The sequence below is a fragment of the Cetorhinus maximus genome, chromosome 14 (genome assembly GCF_964194155.1).
Source record: "Cetorhinus maximus chromosome 14, sCetMax3.hap1.1, whole genome shotgun sequence".
NCBI lineage: Eukaryota > Metazoa > Chordata > Chondrichthyes > Lamniformes > Cetorhinidae > Cetorhinus > Cetorhinus maximus.
This window is the reverse complement of record NC_135892.1, coordinates 110,072,348-110,093,052: the sequence shown is the minus strand read 5'-3', so window position 1 is coordinate 110,093,052 and position 20,705 is coordinate 110,072,348. Positions and strand designations below refer to the sequence as shown.

General features: G+C 43.6%; 1 protein-coding gene across 1 annotated transcript in view; it reads right to left on the bottom strand.

Annotated features, from left to right (window-relative positions):
• Positions 1-20,705, bottom strand: part of vta1 (vesicle (multivesicular body) trafficking 1) — a 184,647-nt gene that overhangs the window by 22,799 nt on the left and 141,143 nt on the right. Inside the window, exons 6-7 of the mRNA XM_078557477.1 lie at positions 19,449-19,646; positions 2,198-2,281 (exon numbers count right to left, since the gene is read on the bottom strand). Of these exons, the coding sequence (XP_078413603.1) occupies positions 2,198-2,281; positions 19,449-19,646 (282 nt within the window). The remainder of the gene's footprint in view (positions 1-2,197; positions 2,282-19,448; positions 19,647-20,705) is intronic.

Genomic DNA, 20,705 nt, shown 5'->3' with positions numbered 1-20,705 from the left:
CACAATTCTAATAATCTGCTTTAACTCACACTTATAAATTACAAGTAATATATACAGTAAATACTGACCGGTGGCGTAGTGGTATTATCACTGGACTGGTAATCCAGGGACCCAGGGTAATGCTCTGGGGACCCAGGTTCCAGTCCACCACGGCAGATGGTGGAATTTGAATTCAATAAAAATCTGGAATTAAAAGATGACCCATGAAGCCATTGCCAATTGTCGTAAAAACCCTTTAGGGGAGAAAATCTACATATGGCTCCAGATCCGCAGTAATGTGGATACTCTCAGAAATGGCCTAGCAAGCCACTCAATTGCATCAACACACAAAAATGTCAATAAAAAGGAATGAAACTGGATGGACCACCTGCATTGACCTAGGCATTGGAGACGACAACAGCAAACCCAGCCCTGTCGACTCTTCAAAGTCCTCCTTACTAACCTCTGGGGCTTGAGCTGCCACACAGACTAGTCAAGCAACAGCCTGACATAGTCATACTCACGGAATCATACCTTACAGTTTCCCTGGGAGTCCACAACATCGACTCTGGCCCCATGAAGTCTCATGGCATCAGGTCAAACATGGGCAAGGAAACCTCCTGCTGATTATCACGTACCACCCTCCCTCAGCTGACGAATCAGTGCTCCTTCATATTGAACACCACTTGGGGGAAGCAGAATGTAGTCTAGGTGGGGGACTTCAGCGTCCATTGTGTTGTGTAGCACCAGCACCGTTCTAAATGGAATAGATTTCAAACAGATCTAGCAATTCAAAACTGGAAATCCATGAGGCACTGTGGGCCATCAGCAATCTGTAACCTCATGGCCTGGCATATCCCCCACTCTACCATTACCACCAAACCAGGAGATCAACCCCAGTTCAATGAAGAGTGCAGGATGGCATGACGCCAGCAGCACCACGCATACCTAAGAATGAGATGTCAACTTGGTGAAGTTACAACACAGGACTACTTGCATGCTAAACAGTGTAAGCAGCGTGTGATAGACAGAGCTAAGCAATTTCACAACTAATGGATCAGATCTAAGCTCTGCAGTCCTGCCACATCCAGTCGTGAATGGTGGTGAACAATTAAACAACTCACTAGAGCAGGAGGGTCCACAAATATCCCCATTCTCAATGATCGAGGAGCCTAGCACATCAGTGCAACAATCTTGTGGTGGGATCTTCCAAACCCACGAACGCTACCATCTAGAAAGACAGGGGCAGCAGATACATGGGAACACCGCCACCTGGAAGTTCCTCTCCAAGCCACTCATCATCCTGATTTGAAAATATATCGCTGTTCCTTTACTGTCGCTGAGTCAAAATCCTGAACACCCTTCCTAACAGCACTGTGGGTGTACCTACACCACAGGGACTGCAGCCGTTCAAGAAGGCAGCTCACCATCACTTTCTCAAAGGCAATTAGGGATGGGTAATAAATGCTGGCCTAGTCAGCGAAGCCCAGATCCCCTAAATGAATAAAAGAAAACACTTCAAGTATCGAGTCTTTTCCCTGCAGCATGTACGTGAACATATTCATTTATACACACTGCATATTGAAAACCCATTCTACGTGAACGTTTCCTATACTTTTAGACATTGAGGAGCACATAGTTGTGTCATGTCAATGAAATGCTTGTTAATGTTATGCACATCTGTACAATGAGTATAAATTTAAATCAAGGCGCTGTCTGACAGCTCCTGTGGTTTAGGTGGATATTTAAAAATCCCACAGCATGCACTTGTAAAAGAGGGAGGGCCGACATTCCTCTCTGAATCGATATCACCAAACAAATACAGCTCAATTGGCTGTGGGAGCCTGCTATTTTAATAGAATGCTTGCTACTTCAATGGAATGGAAACACTTTGAAGATAATTTTTTGAGTCCTGATAATGTGATATATATATACACAAGTCATTTCTTCTCTGTTGATTGCCCTCAGGTTTTCATGGCTTTTGTGTATGATTGCATTCTTGATTGGGTGCACAAGAAGTTAAGCTTTAGGCTGTTGTGAGCACATTGGTTTTTGCTGTCAAATTGACGTTGAATCCTCATTAGATGTTCTGAATGAATGATCTATGCTATGATGTGCTCATTGCCAGCACTTGGGCCTCATGTATGGCACCAGACCATTATATCTTGCTGTACACAGCATCAATTCTCTAACTGCTGGAAAACTTGGAAGATCTTACCCTGAGGCTTTACGCTGTACAACGACGGGTCAATTATTGGTACGTTCTGTGGCACTGGCTGTATTGTCGGAGTATTTGGCAAAGCTGCAAAAAGAAGAAAGGAAAAGTATTGGGAAAAGAAACAAGTAAGATCCAAACACTGCAGCAGAGGCCTAGCAGAAAGTTCTCCCTCGTAAAAGTCACCGATTATTCTGAAATGGCTCTTTACTGCTGTTTAAATGGGATTGGGGTTTCCATTTTAATTAAATTTCACCATTTATGCAACCTCGATGTAGAAATTTAGCCAGCTCATATTAATATCCATGCCAGTCACTCTACTTTTAAAAGGTAACGAAACCCCTGTGAAAGCGCTTATTGGTTGCACAAAGACATGCGATCCAATCTGACAAGATTTCCCAAAAAATGGACAAATATCTAAAAAAACATGCAGAAGGGTCACATACTCCTTTCACATATACAAGATAATATCCCTTCCTTCCTCCCTTCAGGAGGTTCGCCAACATTTTGGCACAGCATCATTAAATCTCAAAGTGAGATGTAGTATGAAGCAATGCAGCAGAACATACGATCTTTACTCACAGCCGTACTAGATGTGACAGCAATAGAGAAAATGCAAAGTCATTTATCCCTCCGACTCTCGCCATAGGAAGTTATTTATGGAATAAAGTCCAGGCCATGAAACTTGTGCGCACAAACAGCAAATGCTGTGTCTCCAAATGCACTCCCTATGATGTTGCAACTGTGACAGCGTAAGTGCTAATCCAATGGAATGTTTTTGGAAGAGGGTAAGGTTTATTTGCTTATACTTTCTCTTTTCCTCAATTGGGTCCCAATTTCCAACACAATATTCCCTGCTAATGGCAGATAACTTGAGTCCAGTAATATTGCCAGAAAAAACAGTCTGGCTTGCCACACTTCTGCTTCATTTCTCGTGGGGAAATGCTGTAGCCGAGACTGGTAACTGACTGCATTAGGGAACATGACTTGATTACATACCTGACCACTTCATGAAGCCATGAAGTTGTGAAACCAGGGCTGTAGCACGGATTAGAGGAACTATTGTGTATAACTCCAGAGGTCAGTTGGCAAAGTTAGCGCATATCTCAACCACGCATGCCACACTCAACCAGTTTCAGTTCCTGTTTTTGTGCTGAACTGGTTGACCACAGCTGGGATGAGTAGGTCGAAGGCACCCCAGAGTAAGCAAGGAGACAACCGGCCTGCGGACTGCTCTTGATCGCTACGTAGCAGAAACTGCCCATGTGGATGCTGGGTCAAGAAAAGATTGGCCTCAGTTTTGATGTGCATGTTTCAAAAGGCTACTCACATTTAACTAACTGACAACAATGTACATTTATAAAGTGCCTTTAATGTAGTAAAATGTCCAAAATCACTTCACAGGAGCATAATCAGAATGTTTGTGACACTAAGCCATGAGGAGCTATCAGGAGAGGTGGACTTTAAGGAGCATCTTAAAGGGTGAGAGAGATGCAGAGAGGTTTAGGGAGAGAATTCTAAAGCTGAGGGCCCTGGCAGCTGAAGGCATGAGTGCCACTGGAAATTGGAGTTGTACAAGAGGCTAGAATTTGAGGAGCACAGGGATCTCAGAAGGTCGTTACTGAAATAGGGAGGACAGAAGGTGGTTACTGAAATAGGAAGGGCCAAGGTCATGAAGGGATTTAAACACAAGGATGAGAATTTTGAAATCAAGGCTTTCAGGGACCAGAGGCCAATGTGGGTAAGCGGGTACAGGTGCAATGGTTGAACAGGACCTGGTGCAAATTAGAAAATGGGCAGCAGAGCTGTGGATGAATAATGACCATTTGCAGAACTGGACCCCAAGTGAAAAAAATCTAAGTCCATAATGCAGTTATTTTTACTCCTGCATCTCTGGGATGCAATAGCCCATGCTCTGCCTCCCCTCTATCCAAAATCTTGTTTGTAAAAGAAGCAGTGAGAAGACAAAACATCCAATTCCAACTTTGTGGCTTTCAGTTTTCTTTTGTGTTTCATTTTTTTGTCTTTTAAGGGCAACTGCAAAAAAGTCAGAGCGCTCACTAATATTAACTCGAAATGGGTGCAGGGACATCAGAAGAATGTGGAGAATTCAAACCGAGATTTGAAAGGGAAAGCCAGATACTTCTATAGCCTACTCCAGCTGGACTAACACAGGTTTGCCACTTCAACTTGTGCAAAAAGTTCTAACCAGTTCTGTCGATTGGAAAAGAGACTGGTGCTGTTTCATCTAAGAAATCTGAAAATTCAGTTCAATAATGTACCAGGTCTGTCTTGAAACGGTCATACTCTCAATAATGCCAGGGTGCTAAATCCTATGTAAACCTACTAATGTCAAAGGCTCCTGTTGGAGAGATATGAGTCACTGCCAATTTCTAGCTGCCTTGCAAGGATGCTCTACATTACTCAATGCGATTTGCCATATTGGAACAAAACTGCTCAGTCTTCTCACTGAAGGGGATGCCAGCTCAGAATAGCAATTTCCTTCCTGAAATTGTGCCAATTGACTTACACCACACAGCCAAAAACTTATGCCCTGGAATCCTTTCAAGATCCCAAAAGGAAAACTGCTTGAAAGCCAGAATAGGAAATGGCCAAATCTGCTAAGTGATGGCTTATCGATTTCCTTTCAGGGGAGGAGGAGGATAACCTCAGGAAGCATTGCCCCAATTGCAAACAGAAAATCCGCTGTGGTGACAGTCACTAGCCAATCCTTTTGGTGACAACTGAATCACCGATGAGAAGAATGCTGCACCTGAGAAATATAGGATATAACTTTCTCAGTGAGTGCTTAAGAAGTAGCTGAAAACTGAATAGGTAGCAGACGCAAAGAATTTTGCCCTTTTCTGAGAATATTTTTATCTGAGAAGTTTCCAGCGCATGTTTTGAACATGGGGCAACTCCACCACCTAACCAGGCCATCGCCAAGGATTGATGCAGTCTCATGTATTACCACCGATACCAGAGGCCAAGCCCCAGGTCGGATGGGAGAGAAGCTTTAAGGCTTACCTTTTACTACAGACCAACGGGTTTCACTACGCGCAAAGAAACAAATTAGCCAGCAGGCATCGGAGGATGCCATGCTGGCTAATTCCAAATGTCACGCTGAGACAGGGAAATAAATAAGTAACTATTCAGTTGGCAATCCACCAAGAGGGTTCTGCCAATCCAGTTTTTTTTTGTTATGTGTTATCTTGCTATTGCTGCAGCTAACTCAACAGAAGACAACAGCGATGCTAACTAATTGAAATTATGATGGAAGATTGTTTAGGGATAATTTCCCCATGTGCGTTTTTATAACACTTCATTCTGGTAGGAAAAATTGAAATACCTAACAAAAGAATAAAAGGTGCCTAGTGCTGGAATAAACAGAGTCGATTAAAACAGAAGGCAAATTTGACAAGCCTTAGCTCACCTATTCATACAGTTAGGGTAGGGTGTCAGTCTTCGTCCAGTTGGTATCACTCACCTCAGAGTGAGTTCAAACCCTACTCCAGAGGCTTAAGAGGCACAGTGGTATGCAGTCAGGAGAGGGTGGCTCTAAGAGTCCTCAACATAGACTCTGGACCCTATGAAATTTCATCGCATAAGGTCAAACTTGCCCAAGGAAACCTCCTGCTGATTACCACCTACAGCACCCCCTCAGTTGATGAATCAGTGCTCCTCCATGTGGAATACAACTTGGAAGAAGTATTGAGAGTAAAAATGGCACGGAATTTACTCTTGTGGGGAGAGGGGGGAACTTCAATGCCCATCTCCAAGAGTGAATTGGTAGCACTACTACTGACTGAGCTGGCCGATTCCTGAAGAACGAAACTGCCAGATTGAGCCTGCAGCAGGTAGTGAGAGAACTAACAAGAAGAAAAATCTACTTGACCTCATCCTCACAAATCCACCTGTCACAGATGCATCTTTCCATGACAGTACTGGTAGGAGTGACCACCAATTATTCCTTGTGGAGATGAAATCTTGTCTTCACATTCAGGCCACCCTGCTGTACGGTACTACAACACAGACTCCGAACTGATATAGCAGCTCAAAACTGGGCATCTGTGACACTTTGTGTGCTATCAGCAACAGCAGCAGAATCGCATTCAACCACAATCTGTAACCTCATGACCCAACATACCATTCTCATCAAGCGAAGGAGACCAACCCTGGTACAATTAGGAATATAGGAGACCATGCCAGGAGTAGCACCAGGTATACCTAAAAATGAAGTGGCAACCTAGTGAAGCTACATAGGACTACATACATGCTAAATAATAAAAGCAGCATGCTACAGACAGAGTTAAGCAATCCAACAACCAACAGATCAGATCAAAGCTCTGCAGTCCTGTTCCATTCTGTCATGAATGGCGGTGGACAATTAAACAACTAACCTGACGAGGAGGCTCCAAAAACATCACCAACCTCAGTGAAGGGGGAGCCCAGCAAATTACTGCAAAAGACAAGGGTAAAGAATTTGCAACATTTTAGCTAGATGTGCCAAGTAGATAATCCATCTCAGCCTCCTCCTGAGGTCCCCACCATCACAGATGCCAGCCGTCACATAGTATCAAGAAACGGCTGAAGGCACTGGATACAGTAAAGGCTATGGGTCCCGATAACGTCCCAGCTGCAGTACTGAAGATTTATGCCCCAGAATTAGCTGCGTGCTTAGCCAAGTTGTTCCAGTACAGCTCCATCATTGGAATCTATCCGGCAATGTGAAAAATTGCCTAGGTATGCCTTGTCCACAAAAAGCGGGACAAATCCAATCCAGCCAATTATTACCCCATCAGTCTACTCTCAATCACCAGCAAAATGATGGAAGTTATTCTTGGCAGTGCAATCAAGTGGCACTTACTCAGCAACAAACAGGTCACAGATGCTCAGTTTGGGTTCAGTAAAGGCCACTCAGCTCCAGACCGCATTACAGCTTTGGTCCAAATATGGACAAAATAACTGAATTCCAGAGATGAGGTGAGAGTGACTGCCCTTGACATCAAGGCAACATTTGCCTGAGCGTGGCATCAAGGAGCCTTGCAAAATTGAAGTCAATGGGAATCAGGGGGAAAACTCTCCACTGGTTGGACTCATACTTAGCACAAAAGTTGTAGTTGTTGAAGGACAATCATCTCAGCTCCAGCACGTCGCTGCAAGAGTTCCTCAGGTTTGTGGCCTAGGCTCAACCATCTTCAGCTGCCTCATCAATGGCCTGTCTTCCAACATAAGGTCAGAAATGGGGGAGTTCGCTGACAAGTGCAGAGTATTCAGTACCATTTGCAATTCCTCAGTTACTGAAGCAGTCCAGGCCTGCATGCAGCAGGACATGAACAACATTCAGGCTTGGGCTGATATGTGAAAGTGACATTCAAGCCACACACGTGCCAGGTAATGACCATCTCCAGCAAGAGAAAATTGAATGATCTCCCCTTGCTATTCAATGGCATTACCATCACTGAATCCCTCATCATCAACATCCTGGGTTACCATTGACCAAAAACTGAAATGGAGTAGCCAGTTAATACAAGAGGTTAGAGGCTAGGAATGTTGTAGCAAGTAATTTACCTCATAATTCCCCAAAGCCTGTCCACCAGCTACACGGCACATGGGGCTGCATTAGTACACCACTACCAAGACACTCGCCGCCCCAGCTTGAAATATATTGCCATTCCTTTACTGTCGCTCGGTCTAAGTCCTTGGACTCCCTTCTTAACAACCTACACCAATGGGCTGTAGTGGTTCAAGACGGTGGCCCACAACTACCTTCTCAATGGCAATTAAAGATGGGTAATAAATAGTGACCTTGCCAACAACCCATCTCAAGAATGAATTAAGAAAAAAGAAAGCCAAGCCAGCCTCGAGGGCATCAATAAGATATTCACAGAATCGTTACGGTGTAGAAGGAGGCCATTCGGTCCATCATGTCTGCACCAGCTCTCTGAGTATTTTAAACTTAGTGCCCATCTCCTGCGTTATCCCCGTAACCCCGCACATTGTTTCTATTCATCCAATGCCCTCTTGAATGCCTCAATTGAACTTGCCTCTACCACACTTCCAGACAGTGCATTCCAAACCCTAACTACTCGCTGCTGTGTGAAAAAGTTTTTTCTCACCTCGGACTTGCTTCTTTTACAAGACACTTTAAAACTGTGCCCTCTGGTTCTCGATCCGTTTACTAGCAGGAACAGTTTCTCCCTATCTACTCTGTCCAGACCCTCCTGATTTTGAAAACTTCCAACAAGTCTCCTCTCAGCCTTCTCCTCTCCAAGGAAAACAGTCTCAACTTTTCCAATTTTTCTTCATAACTGAAGAGTCTCATCCCTGAAACCATTCTCGTAAACCTCTTCTGCACTCTCTCCAACGCGCTCACATCCTTCCTATAATGTGGTGCCCAGAACTGTACACAATACTCCAGCTGAGGTCTAACCAGTGTCTTATATAAGTTCAACATAACTTCCTTGCTCTTGCACTCTATGCCCCTATTAATGAAGCCTAGAATACTGTATGCTTTAGAAACAGCTCTCTCTACCTGTCCTGCCACCTTTAATGACTTATGTGCATATTCACCCATATTGTCCATTTCCTGCTGCATGCAGGCATGGACTGCTTCAGTAACTGAAGAATTGCAAATGGTACTGAAAACTCTGCACTTGTCAGTGAACATCCCCATTTCTGACCTTATGTCAGCGGGCAGGCCATTGATGAGGCAGCTGAAGATGGTTGGCCCAGGTCTCTCTGCTCCTGCACACCCTTTAGAATAGCATCCTTTATTTTATACTGTCTCTCCATGTTGTTTGAACCAAAGTGTATCACCTCACACTTCTCCGCATTGAACTTCATCTGCCACCTATCTGCCCACTCCACCAATGTGTCAATGTCCTTTTGAAGTTTTACACTGTCCTCCTCACAGTTTACAATTCTCCTAAGTTTTGTGTCATCTGCAAACTTTGAAATTGTCCCCTGCACACCAAGATCTAGATCATTTATATATATCAGGAAGAGCATGGGTCCCAATTCCGATTCCTGGGGAACTCCACTACAAACTCCCCTTTGTGAACTGCACTCCTTCCAGCTCAAAAAATACCCATTAACCATTACTCTGTTTCCTATCCCTCAGCCAATTCTGTATCCACGTTGCTACTGCCCCATTTATTCCATGGCCTATAACTTTCCTCACAAGTCTATTGCATGGCACTGTATTGAACGCCTTTTGGAAGTCCATATACGCCACATCAACGGCCTTGCCCTCATCAACCATCTCTGTTACCTCTTCAAAAAACTCCAGCAAGTTAGTTAGACACGATTTTCCTTTAATAAATCCATGCTGACTTCTGAATCAATCCACATTTTTCCATGTGACTATTAAATCTATCCCAAATAATTGTTTCTAGAAATTTCCCCACCACCGAAGTTAAACTGACTGGTCTGTAATTGCAAGGCAGATCTTTATGACCTTTTTTGAACAAGGGCATATTGTTTGCAATTCTCCAGTCCTTAGGCACCTCCCCTGAATCCAGGGAACATTGAAAGGTTATTGCCAGTGCCTCTATAATTTCCACTCTCACTTCCTTCAATATTCTTGGATGCATCTCATCTGGTCCCGGTGTCTTATCAACTTTAAGCACCGACAGCTTATCCAATACCTCCTCCTTATCAATTTCAAGCCCATCTAGTGACTGAGTTTCCTCCTCTGTCACCATGGCCTAGGCAGCATCTGCCTCGTAGGTAAAGACAGATGCAAAGTGTTCATTTAATACCTCAGCCATGCCTCTTGCCTCTACGTGTAAATCCCCTTTTTAGTCCCTAATCGGCCCTACTCCCCCTTGTACCACCCTTCTACTATTGATGTGCATATAGGATACTTTGGGATTTCCTTTTATGTTAGCTGCCAGTCTTTTTTCATAATCCCTCTTTGCTTCCCATATTTGCTTTTTCATATCCCTTGTGAACCTTCTGTATTCAGCTTGGTTCCCAATTGTATTTGCTACTTGACACCTGTAGTAAGCACACTTTCTTCTTTAACTTAATTTCTAACTCCTTTGACATCCAGGGGGCTCTGGATGTTTGTCCTACCCTTCCCTTTTGAGGGAACATACCTTGACTACGCCCAAACCATCTCCTCTTTGAAGGTAGCTCATTGTTCAGCTACTGTTTTTCCCACCCACCTTTGGTTCCAGTCTATACGACGCAGCTCTGTTCTTGCCCCAGTGAAGTCTGCTCTCTTCCAGTCGATTATTCTTACTCTGGATTGACCAATGTCATTTTCCACTGTCATCCTAAACCTTATGATACAATGATCACTGTCCACTAAATGTTCCCCAATGTCACTTGATCTACTTGGCCCACCTCATTCTCGAGAACCAGGTCTTGCAGCGTCTCCTTTCTTGTTGGACTGGACACATACTGCTGTAGGAAAATCTCCTGAACACAATCTAGGAACGCTTGTCCCTCACTGCCCCTTACACGACCACTATCCCAATCTACATACGGGTAATTAAAGTCCCCCATTATAACTATTCTATGACGTTTACACCTCTCTGTAATTTCCTTGCAGATTTATTCCTCTATATCATTCCCACTAGCTGGTGGTCTATATATTACGCTGAGCAATGTAATTGCACCCTTCTTAACACCCAGATCTACCATTCCTTAAGCCAGGTCTCAGTTATCGTCACAACATCATAATCCCAGACAATCTTGTGCCTGTTAACTCCCCAATTTTATTAACTATACTCCCATTCACAGACATGCAGTGTAACCCCGATTTAGACTTCATTACTTGCTCTCTTACTCTGACTCCATCTATTAACTTACTATTCTCTATTTTAGTGCTTTCTGCCTCTCCCAGCATTCCGTGCACCCTGGTATTACTTTCTGATATTCTCTCCTGGTTCCCACACCCCTGCTGAGTTAATTTAAAACCCCCCAACAGCACTAGCAAAACACCCCACAAGGAACTCAGTCCCAGCTCTGTTCAGGTGCAACCCATCCAGCTTGTACAGGTGCCATCTCCCCCCGAGCCAGTCCCAGTGTCCCAGAAATCTAAAGCCCTCCCTCCTGCACCATCTTTCCAGCCACGTCTTCATCTGTCTTATCTTCCTATTTCCATACTCACTTGCACATGGCACTGGGAGCAATCTGGACATTTCTACATTTGAGGTCCTGCTTGCTAATTTTCTACCTAGCTCCCTAAATTCGGATTGCAGGACCACATCCCCCTTCCTACCTAAGTCATTGGTACCACTCCAGTGCAAACAAAGCCCCATCTATCCTCTCAGAGGAGCATAAAGATTACACAGAACTAGAACAACAGGGGAGTTCTCCTATGGCCCTGACTAGCATTTATATCCAAATTCCTAAAGCAGGTTATGTGGTCAGTTATTTAATTGCTGCTAGTAGGGCCTATCTTTGCACAACCTGGCTGCTGTGTTTCCTAACATTAGAATAATTACAATTCAGAAAAATACTTAATTGGCTGTGACTCACTTTTGGGATATATGGAGTAATGTGAAAGGTGCTATATCAATGCAAGCTCTCTTCTTTCATTATGGCCATAATGGGTGCAAGGTCCCTTTAAGAACCCTTGCTGCACCTCCTGAATTTCAAGTTTCTCAGAATGCAGACAATATAACAAGAGGCTCAATGCCCACTCAGCAGAAGGGTGTTTTATTTCAATGTTCTATCAAGGCTGAACAGTATGGACTGCAATTTGTAGTAAATACAAATGAGGCATTGTGTCTGTGAATGACCTAGTCTGAGAAAAATGACTATTTTGTAACAGCATGCTATTTGCTGTAGAAAGCTGACTACTATCTTCATAGGGTTAACATGACTTATAGCAGGACAGTGCTCGCTGTGGGAGTGGGGGAAGGGGAGAGAAAACTCTGCAATCTGGTCCCACTTCAAACTGATTCACTCTGCAGTGCCGAATTCCCGTTTTGAGGCTTTGTTTACATTGTTTGCTACAAGCTAACCAGCTTCTTAGTGCAAAATAAACACTTTTGGATTCTGAGGAGTTAGGTCAGTCAGCCCTAACCATCTAAAGGGCAGTGTTTAGCAGAAGCTGGCATGAACTATTGGTCCTCGTTCTGATAACACAGCTGATTTCTTACAGAAGGACAGAGTTCCTGCAAAGGTTTTCGAATTAAGGTCCCTCAACATGGGCTTCAGGTTTCTTAATTCTGCTGTCTTATGAAGCAACAAATTTGTTTACACCTTGCACTTTGAGCATACAGTGAAGGCTAAACCCACCTAAAATTTCCCATAAGTTCGTAGGTTTGTATAAGTATCCATTGTTGTTCAATTAGCCTTCCTAGAATGAATCTAACTTTCATCTGATTATTTCTGTGGCTGTTAATTAATAATACACGTTGTTCACAACTGTTCTTCTCATGGAAGTTGTCGCATTTCTTGTGGAAATTAGGATCGGAGGGTGCCCCAGGAGTGTGTCAGTGTTGGTCATGGTCCCAGTGTCAGTATTTCCAGAAAGTCCCCTGAAGTTCATCAATATGTGTGAGTGAGTGAGTGAGTGAGTGAGTGAGTGAGTGAGTGAGTGAGTGAGTGAGAGTGAGTGAGAGTGAGTGAGTGAGAGAGAGAGAGTGAGTGAGTGTGTGAGTGAGTGAGTGAGTGTGAGAGAGTGAGTGAGTGTGAGTGAGAGAGAGAGAGAGTGAGAGTGAGTGAGTGAGTGAGAGTGAGTGAGTGAGTGAGTGAGTGAGTGAGTGAGAGTGAGTGAGTGTGAGAGTGAGTGAGTGTGAGAGAGAGAGTGAGTGAGTGAGTGAGTGAGTGAGAGTGAGTGAGTGTGGGAGAGTGAGTGTGAGTGAGTGAGTGTGAGAGTGAGTGAGTGAGTGAGTGAGAGAGTGAGTGAGTGTGAGGGAGAGTGAGTGAGTGTGAGAGAGAGTGAGTGAGTGAGTCAGTGAGTGAGTGTGAGTGAGTGAGTGTGAGAGAGTGTGAGTGAGTGAGTGTGAGTGAGTGAGTGTGTGTGAGTGAGAGAGAGTGAGTGAGTGTGAGGGAGAGTGAGTGAGTGAGTGTGTGAGAGAGAGAGATAATGCAGTGAAGTGCAGCGGAGCACGTGTGTGTGGAAAATAATATTGTCGAAGCATCTCACCATAAACACAACAAAGATTAGTATTTTGAAAGACCTTTTTAGCTTTCACCTTGCATCTATCTTTCCGATTCTGGTAAAAAAACGGTCCCTTACAATCCCAAATGGCGACGTAGAAATATTCCTTAATGTATAGAATTATAGCATATTTTATGTCACAATTGGAAGGTATTTAGCCAGTTGTGCCTGCACCTGCTCTCAAAGAGCTATCTACAGTCCCCATTCCTCCACCCTCTCCCCAACCCTTTTAAATTTATACTTTCAAATTATTTATCCACTTTGCTTTTAAAAAGCTGTTAACGACTCTGCTTCCACCACTGTTTTGGAGAAAAATTTCCATATCCTAACAAACCTCTGTCAAAGAAAAGGAAAATCCAGCCCCCTTTTTATTGTTTTATGGTGATCTTAAATTTATGCCAAATATAAAAATAGATAAGAATATAAAATATAAATATAATATAAAAAACAGAAAAAGCTGGAAACAACGTGGAGCAATATGAGCTGGAGGCTGGAAATCTGAAATATAAACAGAAAATGCTGGAAATATTCAGATCAGGATGCATCTGTGTAAAGAGAAAAATGAAAAACAGAGTTATGTTTCAGTTCAGATGAAAGGTCACTGACTCAAAATGTTAACTCTGTTTTTCTCTCTCTGCCGATGCTGCCTGATCAGCTGAGTATTTCCAGCAGTTTATGTTTACAGTTCAATAAAGTACCTGCAGTATTTCACTTTTAATTTATGCCTTCTAGTTCTTGATAGTTTATTTTTATAACTGACCTCTGGAATCATTTAATGAATCTCTTCAGGAGCCCACCACAAACCTGCATTCCTTCTAAAGAGAGGTGCCCAAAACTGGAATCAGCATTCCAACTGCACCCTGGCCTGTATTTCGCATAGGTTCAATTCTACCTCCTTAGTTTTATATTCAATCCATCTATTTACAAATCAATGTTCTGTTTATCTTAAAAAGATAGCTTTACCTACTTATTTGTCTTCTCCTGTAAATAAAAATGAACCCAAACTCCTAGCTCTCTCTGCCTTTACAGTTTTATCATTTCAGTGTGCATTCCTTTTCCTGATTCTTCCTGCCAAATATATGAGCTCACTTTGCTCCAAATTAAATTCCACCTTGTATCTGTCAGTCTGTTAACCTATTTTTGTCTGTCAACTGCACCCCTTTTTTTACCATCATCGGTAGGGCACTTGAGAAATTTTGTTATGCAGCAAGTTGTGATGATCTGGAGTGCGCCTGAAAGGGTGATGGGAGCAGATTCAATAGTAATTTTTAAGACTTGAAAAGAAAAAAAAAGTTATGTGGAAAAAGCAGTGGGAGCGGTACTAATTGGATAACTCTTTCAAAGAGTTTACACAATTACGATGGGTTGAATGGCCTCCTTCTGTACTCTATCATTCTATGATTCCATATTGAGAATAGCAAAGGTCCCAGTACCAAGCCCTGCAAACCCTTACAGTGCCCCAGCCAAAAAGCCATCTGTAAAATGACTACTCTCTGTTTTCTGCCCTTTAATGAACATCCCTTCCATGCCCCCATGTTCCCCTTTAGATGGGAATAAACATGTTTTTGGAGCTTTGTCATCCTCGCCATGTCTTTAACTGCAGATTACTGAAACAGTCCGTGTCCAGGCGCAGTAAGACCTGATTCAGGCTTGGGCTGATAAGTAGCAAATAACATTCGTGCCACACAAGTGTCAGGCAATGGCAATCTCCAACAAGAGAGAACCTAACCATCTCTCCTTGACATTCAATGGCATTACCATCTCTAAATCTCCCACTATCAACATTCTGGGGGCTACCACTGACCAGAAATAGAACTGGACTAGTCATAAATACGGTGGCTAAAGAGCAGTTCAGAAGCTGGGAGTTCTGTAACGAGCAACTCACCCCCCTGGCTCCCCAAAGCTGGTCAACCATCTACAAGGTAAGTGTAGGGAGTTGGGAGTGTGAAGGAATACTCTCCACTTGCCTGAATGCTACTCCAATAACACTCCAGGAGCTTAACACCATCCAGGACAAAGCAGCCCACTTGATTGGCACCCCTTCCACGATCTTCAACATTCATTCCCTCCACCACAAATGCACAGTAGCATCTACAAGATGCACTGCAGGAACTCAACAAGGCTTCTTCGACAGCACCTTCCAAACCCACAACCGCTACCACCTAGAAGGACAAGGGCAGCAGATGCATGGGAAAACCACCACCTGGAAGTTCCCCTCCAAGCCACACACCATCCTGACTTGGAACTATATCGCCGTTCTTTCATCGTTGCAGGGATAAAATCCTGGAACTCCCTTCCTAGCAGCACTGTGAGTGCACCCGCACCACATGGACTGCAGTGGTTCAAGAAGGCGGCTCACCATCACCTTCTCAAGGGCAATTTGGGATGGACAATAAATCTGACCCAGCCAGCGACATTCAGATCCTTTGAAAGAATAAATTTTAAAAAACTGCAATGCAAATTCACACCTCCAATTGTTCACACGCTGGTGTCTTATTTTCTTTACCAGATTGCCCCGAACCACCAATGGTCATTGCATTGTTAGGTGAGGAAAGTGACAGCACTCCCTTACAGGGGCTTCAACTTTGGCTACAAGCAAAACAGACCAAAAAAAAGTGGCCCTCTGTTCGTATAAGGGTTTATGTTTACACCTTGAGTGTAACCATTAGCGGGTCTTCAACAGACTGGCAAAGCCATGCTTTAACTATGTATGCAGTTATCTTATTGTGGTTGAATTCACAAGCAGCGCAAATAAAGCAGGTTTGCCAGTAATGGAAGGTGGTGATATTGCAGAACCACTCTCAAAAATCTAGTTTCCTCTTTTTGACAGGCGATCATGGTCAGGCATCAAGCAGGGAATTCCAAAAGACAGAGAGAGAGAGAGAGAGAGAGACGCACCCAGGCCATATTTTAACAGCTGTTTTCAGAGAGACACTGACAGAGGTCTGGGAGTCACTTGGCTGCTCACCCTGCTAGCTCCAGATGGTACATAACCCAGGGAAGCCAAGGGAAATGGAGATTCAGGATAAATAATTAAACTTTATTTTTAAAAAAAGCATCCAACCAGAGAAAAAAAAATTACGAGACAACTTGAAATTTGTTGTAGACCCCGGGGATCTTAAAGACAACATTGTAAAATAAAATGAAAAGCCTTCCCATTTCAGTGGTTCCCACCCCTAAAGCTGGTTTTGAGCTTGTTTCCTGGGAATGAATTTTTTTCATTTTATACATGTCAGTTTAAGCTCTCCCATGCTCTGAGTAGAGCTTGGCTGCTTGAGAATGATGAAGAATAAAGCTCTCAGCATGCTGCCCCAACAATAAACCCAAACACAACAAAGCACATCTCCCAGCGGAACCAAAGTGACATTTCCACAGCTCACAACTGGACTACGGCTTGCGCCCATGACCTTCTGACTGAGAAGCAAGCGTGACGACATTGACAGTTGGGACACCCTGGGTGGAATTTTTGGAGGCTGATGGGGGTGGGTGGCAGCGTTATTTCACACCACTGGCCGGCAAGCCGGTTCACTGGCACTATCCCACCTGCAATTTCTTTTCGGGAAGATAGCCAATTGAGGGAATTAAGTGGCCTACTAAGAAATTTCCAGTTGGCACAGCAGTTGAAATGCAGCGGCCTCCTAACAATTACTTTTGGGGGGGGGTGGGGGGGGTGGTGGTGCGGGTGTGTGTGTGTGTGTGTGTGTGTGTGTGTAAGGGGGGGGGGGGGCGGCTGGGGTGAGCGCACTTCATCCAACTAGGGAACACCCCTCCCCCACCACTGGCACCATCATGGCTGTCAGCCACACTATGGCTCAACGTCAGACTCCTGACCAAAAACAGGAAATCCTACCCCTACTGTCAATCCTAGCACTAGTAAAGCTGTTTCTACTCTGCCCCAAACTTCGGATATAATCAATTGCAGCAGGACTGACCGAAGCAATTTCAAAATAGAAGTTGGGGGGGGATAGAGAAGGCTTTCAATTCATTAGTCTGGGATGGATTTGAATCCAGGTTTCTAATGGACAATGGGTTGACCCACTGCATCACCTGTTCTTCCAGGCCAATTTGTCAAATGTGTTTCTGATTGGAGGTACTGCATGGGAGTTGATATTCAGAGAATCGCTGCTTAGATCTACTCTTGATATTATACTTCAACCTACCATAGGACCCACTCTAAAAGTACACCTTGTACTGGACGGTTGAAGATTTAACAATTACAACTGCAGATATTGGCTTATGTTTCAACAGTTCCTCAATGTTTTGAGGTTGCATTATGAAATGTTAAGAGTAATATTGCAGTTCTGAAATTGCCAAGTTAGCTTCAGATCATGTGGCATTAGCTCAACAAAAAAAGGGAAAGTTCAACAAAAAAAAAGAGAAACTGCCCTTTCTGAACCAAGTTTGAGGTTACAGTAGTTCCAATGTCCAAAGCATTACAATTTACAGATTAAGACTTCTCTTTTTGTGCTCAACATACTGGTTAAAACAAGGCAAAGCAATGGAGCTACAGTGCAACATCTACTCCTGGTCACCTTCACAGAATAATCACTTCTCTATGTTGGTCACTTTTCACAGTATCAAGTGACCTACAATTGAAGGCCACAGAAAATTTGCATAAAGCAGCCACCTATCTACTCCATATTATAGCCACTTCACTGAGCTGCTTTCTGCTTCACTGTATTCAAGCTTGATGCTACAGCTAAGTCTCAAGAGTAGAAGTGAACCAGAGCTGCAGCGTAGTTGAGCACTGAGATGTTCGTCGTCAGAAGTTAGCTGAATATATTTCAGATATAATGTTAAGCACACTATATAGTTTAATATAACTAAGGCAACATTTTATCGGCATTAAAACTGATCAGCCTTATACATTACCATAAAGTACTAGGACAACAGAACGGTTTAGTGCAACCTCTTAATACGATCAAGCAAGCCGATGTCCATCATTGGAGAATCCTAGGCTGCTTGGGTGGATACCACAAGTAAACCTTCAATTAATTAATGTGCAAATACCTTCAAGTGCTGATCTTAACAGCTACCGCTGTTGATTTAAGATGCAGCAATGGTAGCTACAAACAATCCTCCCCAAACCTCCAAGTCCAGAATATTTATACAGGCCAAACCAACAAATAAAGCTAGAATGGATTTAGTGAAGTGGAATGTTGGGTCTCACAGGGTATGTCTATGTTTCACTGTCTTTAGTTTAGCCACTTCTGACTTAGAGAATAAGGGATGTTTTCTTAAAGTTGGTTCCAGATTTGTTTTCTCAATGTCCCACTAGATGTTAGCATAACTAACGACTGGAGGGGGATGGTGCATGAGGTTGCAGTGTCCAACAGTTAGGGAGAACATAGGTGAGCTTGATGGCCTTGCATACTCAATGTGTACATTATTTTAATTTCCTTTTAAATGTTCTCTCCTGAAGCTGCTAGTATTCCACAGATAAGAACATACGCAATAGGAACAGGAGTAGACCATTCAGCCCCTCAAGCCTGGTCCACCATTCAATAAGATCATGGCTGATCTTCCTGTGTTTCGATTTCCACATTCCCATCTAACCCCGATAACCTTTGATTCCCTTGCCTAACAAGAATCTTTCTACCTCTGCCTTAAAAATATTCAATGACCCCGTCTCCACCACCTTCCGAGGCAGAGAATTCCATGGATGATGCTCATCCACAGGCATTTACCTGAAGCTTGTAGAATTTTTTACATAACCCAATTTTCAGAATTTCTACACACTATTTACAGAAGAGGGTATTCATGTGAATGTAATTAATGAACTGCCCCTTACAAAGTAGCCACTGTCGTATTCAGAAAGGAATGAGGAAACTCAATGTACTCTCACCCAAGCCTCTGCGGCCAGGTGCTTTGTGTGTCCACTTGATAGCATCAGGTTTCGCTGTCTGCCACTACACAGGATAGCTGATTGTGCTATTATGCTGTTGTGGTCCACCAGTGCCATTCCAGGAAAATCATGGGATAGGTGCATGCGATTTCCCATCGTTATGAGAGGGACAGGTCCTGTGCCAACATTGAACAATCAGGAAATATAGCCTCATGCCAGCAGTACATTACCTGCATCTTTTAACACATTCTCTGCATTCTCCACAATGCTGTGGTGTATCGTACCTGAGCTGCCCGGCACTTCCGCTGGAGTATTGGCTGGAGCGTGCGCACCAGGAGGGATATGAACGGTTGAGAAATTTGATGGAGGATGATCACCGGGAGGCACCTGTATGTTGGAGAGGTCTTCAGTTGGCATGGATTCAGGCGGCTTATCGGAGATTGACGAATGTGGGAGTGAACCATCACCTTTACTCTCGTTATCTGCAAACAGATATTGCATTTGGTTATGTGATATTTCAACTTAAAAGAGCTTTTGAGTTGTCAAAAAATGTTAGATGCAGTGAATCCAACAGTTGTTCTGAGATTCCTGGGTTAGAGAAAGAACAAATTAGCCAAGACTTCTAGCTCCCATCTAGACACAGGGACATTCAGTCCCTCAAGCTTGTTCCAATCATATTTAATCATAATGCAGTAATCTGCATCACAACTTAATTTACCACGTTTGTGCCATAAACCTTAATAAGCTGTGTGTGAAGAGGTGCTTTGGGATATCACCCTGAACTGCCTAGCCCTAATTTTAAGGTTATGCCCTGTGTTTCTGAGCCCATCTCAGTAAACACATACCTGCTGGAAAGTGTGCGGACCTCAGGAGCAGGTTTGACTGCGAAGTTTCCCAGAGTTCAACAGTCTGAACAGGAGTTCTAATGAAGGGTTGTCGACCTGAAATATTAACTGTTTCGCTCTCCACAGATACTGCCAGATCTGAGTATTTCCAGCATTTTTCTGCTTTTATTTCAGGTTTCCAGCATTTGCAGTACTTTGCTTTCGACTCACTCCCGGCAAAACTGTCTGTTCTTAGGCATAGCTACAGGATAACAGCAAGTAGTGATGATCAGTGTCAAAGTTGCAATAGCATGCAAGTGCAACTGGGTCACTATGACATGCTTCCATCAGCTTGCTTTGTCATGAGATCCCACTGCTAACAGGAGTGCAGGAGCACGGAAATCAAAGCTCTCGGACTGCCACTGTCACAGCAATGTGTTGGACTATGGACTATTAATTGCTAGTTTCATCAGCTGGTGTAATGCCTTGGATTGTTTTTTAAAAAAAGAAACAGCTAGAACTACAAAGACATTATTTTAAAATGGCTGCAGAAGTCACCTACAAATTGGCCAAGGTTCTAGCTGCCTCTGAACGTGGAATACTAGGGGGACATGTCTAGGCAGTTTGCCTGATGGGCTTCAGGCCCACCTTGCCTGAACTTTCTGCAAAACATAAGGACAATAGGGTACAGGCTTGCTGAGTCCAGGAAGCTGCCAG